The sequence below is a fragment of the Gambusia affinis genome, linkage group LG13 (genome assembly GCF_019740435.1).
Source record: "Gambusia affinis linkage group LG13, SWU_Gaff_1.0, whole genome shotgun sequence".
Taxonomy (NCBI): Eukaryota; Metazoa; Chordata; class Actinopteri; order Cyprinodontiformes; family Poeciliidae; genus Gambusia; species Gambusia affinis.
Genome location: NC_057880.1, coordinates 4,087,384 through 4,098,012, shown reverse-complemented (window position 1 = coordinate 4,098,012; position 10,629 = coordinate 4,087,384). Strand labels below are relative to the sequence as shown.

The following is a 10,629-nucleotide window of genomic DNA, read 5'->3' as shown; positions in this document are numbered from 1 at the left end:
ATTTGTAACCTTCCTTTATGTCTGCTATTGTTCCTTCTGGGAGTGAGATCCCTTCTGTGCGGATGACCTTCCCTCTCTTTGTAACCATCCGACCACACTTCTCTAGTCCGAATGACATCCCAATGTCCGTGCTGTATATCCTGGTGGTGTGGATCAGTGAGTCTATGTCTCGCTCGCTCTTGGCATACAGCTTGATGTCATCCATGTAGGGGAGGTGGCTGATGTTGGCTCCATTCTTGAGTTGGTATCCGTAGCCAGTCTTGTTGATGATTTGGCTGAGGGGGTTCAGGCCTATGTAGAACAGTAGTGGGGACAGCGCATCTCCTTGGTATATGCCACATTTGATGGATACTTGTGCAAGTGGCTTGCAGTTGGCTTCAAGGGTGGTCTTCCACAGCCCCATTGAGTTTGCAATGAAGGTTCTCAAGGTTCTTGTACATCTCTAAGCATTCGATGATCCAAGTGTGTGGCATTGAGTCATAGGCTTTCTTGTAATCAATCCAAGCCAATCTCTTGAGATTGTACTTCGTCAATCTCAAGCTGTGCACAGGTTGGTGTGTCGGGTTTTGCAGTCTCTGGCAACTGTGTGGTCTACAAGGAGTTGGTGTTTGGCTCCTCTGCTCCTCGTGCTCATGTATTGATCCATGTGTTTGCTTATCTTAGCCGCTATGATGCCTGACATGAGCTTCCAGGTTGTGGAGAGACAGGTTATTGGTCGGTAGTTAGATGGGACCGGGCCCTTTGTTGGATCCTTCTGGATCAGGATTGTGCGCCCTTCAGTTAACCATTCAGGGTGGTTCCCGTTCTGTAGCAGCTGGTTCATTTGGTCTGCCAGTCGCTCATGTAGGGCAGTCAGTTTCTTTAGCCAGTAGGCATGGATCTTGTCTGGTGCTGTCCAGTTCTTCATACCTGAGACTCTTTCTTGGACATCTGCCACAGTGATGGTTACCGGATTTTGCTCAGGGAGTTTGCTGTGGTCATCTCGTAGAGAGATCAGCCACTTTGCATTGCTGTTGTGGGACGCCTCCCTTTCCCATATGCTTTTCCAGTATTGTTCTGTCTCCAGCTTTGGTGTATATATATATATATATATATATATATATATATATATATATATATATATATATATATATATATATGTATATATATATATATATATATATATATATATATATATATAGTACAGACCAAAAGTTTGGACACAACTGTGTGTCCAAACCTTTGGTCTGTACTGTATATAAATAGAACACTGGTTCCCTATTATTTTTTTCTTTACTGCGCCCCCTTTTGGTTTATATGAACATTTCCTGTGCACCCCCAGTCCCCACAAAACCCAATACATTATGCTAACTTTTTTTTTTCTGCAGTGCAAAGTTTTGAAATCAGGAAATATTTATCCAATTGACGTGATCAAAAGTTGGCAAAACACTGAACGAGTTACGTGATCCTGCAAACACTTAGCAAGAGGAGACTCCTGGTGTAGATGTGCTTTCGTCATCTCTTCAAATAATGAATCTCTTCATTCTATTCCTGTGAAAAAGAAGATTTAAAACAGTTATAATCAAATATATTCAAATAGTTATATATTTATTGGAACCAAATCTTTCAAATTCAAACAATGCCCAAAATATGCAAACTTTTTTTTTAGAATTTAATTTCATTCATTCATTCATTCTTTCATTCATTTACTCATTTATCGAATTAGATTTGATTTTATTTCAGTAGATTTTATTTTTTATTTTATTTATTTAGTTATTTTAGAATTAAAAGCGGTACTCTCCACATCCAAACCCGGAAAACGTTTAAGGAAACCATGTTGATTAACAAAATATGGTCACCGATAATGCATGTATGAAGTAAAATAACATTTTGAGCCACATTCATACCAGTAGGTGGCGGCAATGCACGCCATACTTTTGCCAACAGCCAGTGGAAAAAAGAAAAAAAGACCTCATGAAGAAGAAGAAGCAGAGACACCTGCTGAACGCTGCGGGGAGACAGACGGGAGGATGACCATGTCAGGACAAACAGCTGCGCTCCACGAGACTTGGCCCGGGAGATGCCGCGCGCGCTTCTGGAGGCTCTTTCCTCACCTGACGCTGTGCTGCGCCTTAGTGGCTTACACGATGCTGGGCGCGTTGGTCTTCATGCTGGTCGAAGGGAGAAGAACATCCAGCACCGAGCAGGAATACCTCAACTTTCTGTCGAGCATCGTCGAGATGGTCCAGGACGATACCAGTAAGTCTGAGCGCATTACAGCTTTTACTGTCTATTGGAGCATATGAATAAAACAGATCTTTCGTTTTTTATCGTAGTGATGATGTTTGGAAATTGGATAAGAGTTGTTCTTAGTAAAGTTATTCCATTAACCTGATTTGTGGAATCAGTTCACGTTGTGGTTTTGATGTACTCTAAGCATTCTCCTCTTGGTTTCAGATAACAAATCCTGCACGCTCAACCAAACAGTTAGCAAAGTTGTGATACAAATGCAGGATTTCAAGTCCATATGGTTCCAGAGCCCCAGCAGATGGGATTTTTTTGGTTCCGTCTTCTTCTGCTGCACTATTTTTTCAACTGTTGGTAAGTTGGTGTTAAAGTGCGTGGTGCCGTGGTTTCCAGGTTTCTGAAGTGATGTCTTCCAAACTCTCACACAGCAGATGCGTTAAGCGTCTGGGCGTTGCCGTGGTGTTAGCAAACAAAGTGATCTCAAAGATATTGGCAAAGTACTCAGACCGACATAGTTGATCTGATCATTTATGTGCACATTATGTTCAGTGAAACAGGTTAATTTGCGCATTTGTCTCTTCAGCAGGAAGGGAGAGAAGGGGAAAAAACAGAATCAGGGGATTATGTTGTCTCTTCAGCGTTCCTGATGTTTGTGATGAAAGTATAACATAACAAACACATTTTCTTTTCTCAGACCTACTTCTCCTCCCATGATTTGACATAGAAGAAACAAGCGCTGATATCACTGATGTCTTCTTCTGTCAGTTGCATGACTAAGTACTAAAAGGCTATCAACTAATGGCTAATGGCTTTGCAGCAACAGGAAGTAAAAATTACTCAGAAGACAAGCCACTTTAGATTGAGAATGCCTTTCACGTCGCCACAAAGAGCTTGTTAAAGATTTAGAGGCCTAGTTGGAGATTACATTTTTGTCTTTGTATAATCAAAATCCATCATGCACTCAGAAGGAAAGCAAAGTTCTCACTGTTGTCAGTAGAATCTTCGGAAAAGCTAAATACGACAGAGCTAGTCACCGTCACACCCTCAAAACGTTGAACGTTATGCTGCATGATTTGAAAAACGAAGCAAGCGTGAGTCACCACTCACTGTTTGTCTTCTGGTTTAATGTGGGTCACAGAAATCATTGTGTTTCAATTTAAACCTGTCACTAGCAACTTGTTTCAGGAGAACATGAAATCAGAAGAGATTTCATACAGTAAGCCACTTATCAGTAGTGAAAATTGGAAAAAATAGTAGTGAAAACTGGTAACAATTGGAAGCAGAACATTTTTGGTTCTGGTCCAAAGACCAGAGCCTCTGACAAACAAACTGCTCAGTCATTTACTCTGGCTGGCATTAAATGAATGTTAATCATCATATTAATCTCAGGAATCTCTTTAATTTGACTACATTTGACCGTTTCTTACAAGAAACACGACACCATGCAGAAGTTTAAGCAGGCTTTGTCCACCATGTTGATAATGAGTCAATTGCTCCACTGTCACTGTAGGATATGGGGAAATCTATCCAGTCACCTTGCTCGGTAAAGCGCTCTGCATCATTTATGCGATGGTGGGCATTCCTCTCATGCTTCTGGTCATTCTCGACGTGGGAGACTTTCTCGCTCTGGTGATGTCCAAAGCCTACAACCGCGCCCGCGCCCTCTTCAAGACGTGGTCACGGTGGAGAACTCGCAGGAGAAGACGCTGGTCAAACCGGTGGACTCTGGACGATGGCACCTTGATTCGTCAACCTCTAGATATCCGGCAGGTGCTGAGCACTCAATCAGATGTTCGACACAAGTCCATTTATCTCCAAAAAAACAAAGATATCTTTGAAAAGCTGCTGGCGAGAGATAATTTAATGAGAAAGGATCCACTCCTCAGGTCCCTGTCCTGCCCTGAACTCGACCAGATGCCACAACCACCTAGTGGATTTGCCATATGGGATTTCTCAGGGTTAGGGACTGTAATGGAAGACTTTGACGTTCCATTTATACTCATCCTTTTCATTGTGTTTGCATATATTTGCTTCGGAGGTATAATCCTACCACTGTGGGAACCTCAAATAAAAGGATTTGACTCTTTCTACTTTTGCTTCATCACACTCACTACAATTGGATTTGGTGACATCATACCTAAAAACCCCAAGTGCTTCTGGATAACCTCCCTTTTTATTGTTGTTGGCATGAGCATTATGACCATGGCTTTCAAGCTAAGCCAAAATAGAATCGTTTCTTTTTATCGTAACTGCATCCGGTTCATTGGCCGGGCAAATGCTGAAACCTCAGAGGATGTGGAAATTCAGTAAGTCAAGATCTTCTGAATCAAGTTTGGGGATTGTGGAATTTAGTATTTCCTGGATTTATTCAATTATTTATTGATTATCTGTTTTTCATAAGCATGGGCAATTATGAAGTCATGCATGTGGCAAAGACTTTTTCCAGTGAATGGCTGTCATGATTAAAAAGATTTGTTTCCAAACATTTAAAGGGGTAGTATTATGTTTTTCAGTGAGTTTTCCACACAATCAAGTAATGGTTACCTTCATTTGTTGGAATAATGCTGTATATATCAAACATGACAAAAAAGAAAATTGACTTTTTAGTTTAATGCCTTGTAACTAAGAAGGCATCTGTCTCTTTAAAACATCCTGCTCTTTCTGAAACTCTACCTTCAGGAAGTCACCACCACATCGCTTCTCTATTAACCCTTCAACAACCAACATTTCACTGAGGCGTAACCTATAATGAGCTCATAGATGCACAGTTCCTCCTGGTATTTGCTAATTGCTGCAGGTTAGTCTGAAGGAGCTGAGTAGGTGAGTTGCGTGAGAGGGGTGCTCTATGAGGCAGAAGCTCGGAAGCTTGGAACCGCAGCCATGAGGTTCCAAGCTCACAGCTGCCCTGCCTTCGTCGTAGAGGGCAGGAGAAGGAGATGGGGTCATTTGCGCTTTTACAAGATTTTGTTGTGGTTTCTGATGGGACATCCTCCTCCTGAGCGTTTCAAAGGATCTCTCATACATGCATGAGAGAATCACGTTGATACTCCCAGGTATGTTTTTGATGAGGCAATAACATGATGTAAAGCTAAAAGAAGACAATTTTTACATAATACTGCCCCTATAAATGCTACTACTCAGGATTATCCTGCAAGAAAGTGATTTGACAATTTTATTTTTGAGTATTGCATGAGATTTTTTTAAATCTAAAGATTTACTGCAGAATATGCACAGAAAAAATGTCCATATATTTTCTCTACATGGAATTGATTGCAAGTTATTAGCATTTTGATTGTTGTATTTGTTCTTTGTAATTAAAGGCTTACTACCCTCAACTTGAAAACTTGAATCTGTAACTGACTTCTCCTCATGCCAGAGGTCAGCTGAGCATAGCTTATTATTTAAGTTTACAATTTTTAAACGTGTTGGAGACAGCCACGCATGAAACACATGGAAGTAAACAGGCCCACCTGGAGGGACAGTAGAAGGACCAATGTACAGTGAGGTAAACTAACCAGGATGCCCAGCAGCAGTCTCATTTTGTAGGACTATAACTAAAAGACGTCATGAGAAACATCAAGAATAACACAGTTAAATTCTTAATTATCTATCTGTCACACTAACATTGTTATTACCAACAGCTTATAAACTTGGCAGACGGATGATCCCTCTCTCAGTGTTGTGTGTTTCTTGGACGTGGGGAGATTCTGCTGTATCAAGGCAAAGTCTCATTTGGGATGGTAATTTTAGTGCACAGCCAATTATTTGAAGATGAGAAGCAGGGGGTGTGTATAAATATGTGAAGCTGTCCAAATATCACATGCAGACTGCAGTAAGATAGTCAGAATGATGGTTCAGAATAAACAAGACTTCATTCAGATGGTCCATAGGGGGCCGGGCATGTACTGTATAGCTGGAACAGGGGTTACGTTTTATTTATTAACCACCATCAGGTGTGGTTTGAATTTAACATTAAAAAGAATTGTACATTTTATTTACTGAATAAATGTAAAGGATCCTGAAAAGTGGATGGGAAACTTCAGCAGGGTGAAGACTCGTATCATACAGATGGAGAGCCATCTGTAAAACGAGCCTTTGGATCCTCAGGCTTTTATGTCTATGCACCAAAAATCTGGAACAAACTTCCAGAAAACTGTAAAACAGCTGAAACACTGACTTCCTTTAAATCTCAACTAAAAACCCACTTGTTTAGAGTTGTATTCGAAACGTAATCAATTGCAAATTTATTGACGGAATCTGACTTGATATTGTGTTTTTATTGTTGATTCTATGTTGCATTGTATTTTTGTGTTTGATTTGATGTAAAGCACTTTGAAATGCCTTGCTGCTGAAATGTGCTATACAAATAAAGTTTGATTGATTGATTGATGTCTGGAAAATGTTCCCAGAAATGAGGTGGGTCCTGTGGCAGAACAGGTAAAGCACTAGGTAAAATTAAACCCTAAAGTTCCTTCATATTTCTTTTTTATTAGTTTATTCAATTTAATCATTTCAACAGCTTCCCTGCCTGAGGAAATAAGGTGTTGCATTTGTTTTATACAGATGTCAAGAATCCATGTTTTCCAAAGCAAGACCTCCTTTGGAAAGATCACATCACACTCCTATTTTTCCTCTGTTCTGAATTTAAACCATTGTGTAGAGACGACCTGTGATAAATAAACTGAGAAAGTGGTCATGGGAAGCAGGGCTGTTTTATGATGTAGACTGGGAAGGTCTGTGCCAGCCAAACCGAAGGCACATTCATGACATGACTGAGTGTGTGACTGACCCTCTCACAACAGTGAGATGCTTCCTGAAAAACAAACCCTGGATCACCAGTGAGCTGAAGGAACTGTTAAGCAGGAAAAAAAGAAAAAAGAATCTTTAGGGAGATGTACAGGAAGTTGTGGAATATACGGTAGCAGCTCAAAGTCAACAAGGAGACGCACAGGAAGTAGCAGAAGAGTAAACTACATGAGGAACAATATCAGAGATGTGTGATAAGAATGCAGAAGTACTACAGGGACGAGTACTATCACAACTTAATTTCACTCTGCACACTTCAGACTGACTTCTCCCATCTTCAGATATACTCAAATGACTCTGCTGAAGGTACGGCAGTCTGACGGTAGAGATGGGAACTTCCCATTTCCCTTTTGTGAGACAATGAATTATTTTAGAATTAAATTGAACCTGCAAGTAAAAGGTAAACATACCCAGTAACTGGCAAGATAAAAATAAACTGAGTCATAGTTGAAGCCATATATTTACATACACTCACTGAGTAACAGTAATCAAAAATTAGCCAAGTCTTAACTGTATGCAAGTTTGGATCAACTTTATTTCTTTTTACAATGCCAAAACAATGGGAAGGTTTTGTTTTTATTGTAGACTTCTTTTTTTTTTTTTTCTTTTTTTTTTTTTTGCAGTTTGCTTTATACTATTTTACAAAAACTATATCTGCCCCCTGGTGTCACATCAAAAGAGGACTGTGGACCTCCACAAATCATACATGCAAAAAGACCCTGAGGATTCTGGTTAAAACGGGACAGAGAGGAAAAAGCCAGAAGTCCAAAAGAAACTTAAAATGCCCAGTTGAACTTTGATAACACTCTCAGGGCCAAAGACTTTGATTTTTCTGATCTAATCAAACTGAAATTGATGTGTCTGGGAGTTCAGAGGGAAAAACTGAGAGCTTTGCTTGCAAGTCTGTGGCCACTACCTCACAACTGTGAAGTGTTGGGGTCAGAGGTCAGGGGGTGGCGCCATCACATAATTGATTATGTCACATTGAACAATTATTATGTGGACTTATTGAAACAAGAGCTCCAGACATGAAACTATTGGCATAAATGGGTTTTTAAAATCCACAGTGACCTAAAGATTATCACTAAAGAACAACAAAGGCAATGCGTTGAAGTGGCAACTGCAACTCCCTCACCTATAATCCCAGAGAAAATCTGAGGGCAAGGCTGAACATTTGAATGTGAGCAAACGGGCTGTAAAACATGGGTGTCCGGCTCTAGACCTCGAGGATCGGTGGGTGTCCTGCCAGTTTCAGATGCATCTCTGCTCCAGTTGATTCAGGTGATCCAACTACGTCAGCAGCATGTCCAAAACTCTGTAGATGTACTGCGAGTGAACCATCATTTCATGCAGGTGTGTTGAACTAGAGAAAGAACTAAAACACACAGGATAACGGCCTGGGAGGACCGACTTTGAACGCCACATGCAAGTATGTTGTGTTTACAGCAGCAGCACCAGATGGTGCTGTTGTCAAGCAATAGTAAAGAGTATAAAGTGCACAAAGCCAACTTTTACTCTGGTAGGATTTGTTTTTTCTCTTAAGACATATATTACATAAACTCTAATAGAAAATTTTTACTGCCAGTTTGAATTAAAATATGTGAATGACAAAGAAAACAGTGAAGAAAAGCGCTGTTAGTGTTTGTTCCATCTGCCCCATTTCACTATCTAGCACACTCATCCTTGCAGTGGTGTCTGTCTCCAGCAGCCATTGGACGACAGGCGGGGAACGCCCTGGACAGGTCACCCCGTCCGCTGCCGGGCACGTTTCTCAGCCAAACCTTTAGTGTTAGGTGACATCAACATCTTTATTTTTTTATTTCTTTTTCTTTTTTTTACAGGTGCAAATTATAGAATGAATTTATTTTTAGTAATTACAACACAGCATTTAAGATTAGATTATTACAATGGACCAATTAAAATAAATAAACACAAATCTAGGCTCAATAGAAAGTTTATTACATGCTTAAAGGTTATGATTTGCAAAAGGTACTTTAGCATAATTTATTAGATATGACTATTAAGTCTCTAAATCAACATTATAATCACAAGAAAAATGTTTTTTTCTTGTGTTTTTTTTCTTTCTTTCTTTTTTTTTTTTTTTTTTACAAAAGCAGCAGATATCTTTGGATTTAAATATCTCCAGGTTGTTGACAATCGCTGATGCTTTTTTTTGTCCAATATTTCAGGGATCTGAAGGCTGTGCCAGTTTGTGAATGAATTTCATCCTCTCTTTAAGATGCGACTGAGGGGGTTACAAATGTTTGTATATGAATTAATGGGTCATTAACCTGATTGGAGCCAGGTCAACCGTTTGCCTCTGGTTGAAGCAAAAGCTACAACAAAGCAAACAATGCACCCAGATGCACTAATCATGGCGAGGCCAGGAGGGACAGAAGACTCAATTCCTGACACTAGTCCACCAGAAGCAGAGGGCCTTCGTAAGGAACAATGTAAACCGCTGTGCCAACATACCATTTTTTTAAAATCATGGTCATAAAGTTGATTTGTTCATAAAAGTGTCATATTACTAACAGATCATATGGTAATCTTCTGTCTTAAAAAAACCCCAATTTCCTCAACAAAATGTTGTGTCATCACATCAGGTCTGGGCACTTTAATCTAAATTTCAATACTATCGATACCAACTGATCAATACTGTAGCTTCCAGTCTCTCTTCCATAAGTCCAGCAAATTACTAAACTTTAATTATTTTATTTTTCTCTATGTCGTGTTGTATTGTAGTCAATTAATAAAAATAACTTTCATTAGCCCTAATTGCCCTGTATTTTATCAAAAATTATTATCTTCTGACTGAACGCAAACCACCAAAATATTCAACGATAATAGAGTCATCAAAATATCTATATATATATATATATATATATATATATATATATATAGTTATCAGAATTGGTTTGTTATAAAAGACTTCCAGGTATCACACACACACCTCTGACTGCCACATCACACCAACTTTTAGTGTAAACCATGTTTAAAATAATAATAAGAAGAAGAACATCTCATTTAGCATCTGTGCTACTTCTGTGTCCAGAAAATGTTGATGTTGCAACAATGTTTAAGATTTAAGACGTTAAATGTGAGTTTTCTCCAAGAAGCAGCTATATTCTGGTCTACACTGTGACAAATGGCTGTAAAAACTACAGCATGAAAACACAGTAAAGTGGCTGGGTTTTGAAATGCGTATGGAAAGTACATGGGTCATGATTGGACCGCTGGATCACGTGCGGACATTTACGGCTGTTTTGTACATTTTTAATGTACAGTTGCATTGTGGGATTTTTACCGGCTGGTGGAGAACGTTCACAGGCAAGAGGGCGGGGCCAACAATGACTTTGTTTGACAGTTCACTAAGTCTTAAACTTGGCCAAATGTTTAAGAGGTACTGTTGGGGTTCCAATAAAGTCTTGAAAAATCTGTAACTTCAATATTTGACATTGCTGGATCCCTTCCTTCCTTCAAAGGAAGAAAACGAGACATTTAGAATTTTGACTGCAAGTTTTACATGAAAAACTGGCAAAACATTATTTTTATGACTTTGACATGCAGTTAACTTAGACACTTTGACGTTTGGGC

The 10,629-nt window shown here is 39.4% G+C and overlaps 1 protein-coding gene across 1 annotated transcript; it reads left to right on the top strand.

Moving 5' to 3' along the window:
* The first annotated feature begins 1,974 nt into the window (after positions 1-1,974).
* On the top strand, positions 1,975-6,002 carry kcnk18 (potassium channel, subfamily K, member 18). The gene is made up of 3 exons (XM_044136715.1): positions 1,975-2,238; positions 2,437-2,580; positions 3,737-6,002. Exons 1-3 carry the CDS (start codon positions 2,010-2,012, stop codon positions 4,534-4,536), a joined length of 1,173 nt encoding a protein of 390 aa, XP_043992650.1. The 5' UTR covers positions 1,975-2,009; the 3' UTR covers positions 4,537-6,002.
* The last annotated feature ends 4,627 nt before the right edge of the window (positions 6,003-10,629 follow it).

What these genes read in the sequence shown, in the direction of transcription:
- kcnk18 (XM_044136715.1), top strand. Translation starts at nt 2,010, where the DNA reads ATGACCATGTCAGGACAAACAGCTGCGCTCCACGAGACTTGGCCCGGG. An exon ending in GATGGTCCAGGACGATACCA is followed by an intron (nt 2,239 to 2,436) that starts GTAAGTCTGAGC and finishes TCTTGGTTTCAG; the next exon opens with ATAACAAATCCTGCACGCTC. An exon ending in CACTATTTTTTCAACTGTTG is followed by an intron (nt 2,581 to 3,736) that starts GTAAGTTGGTGT and finishes CTGTCACTGTAG; the next exon opens with GATATGGGGAAATCTATCCA.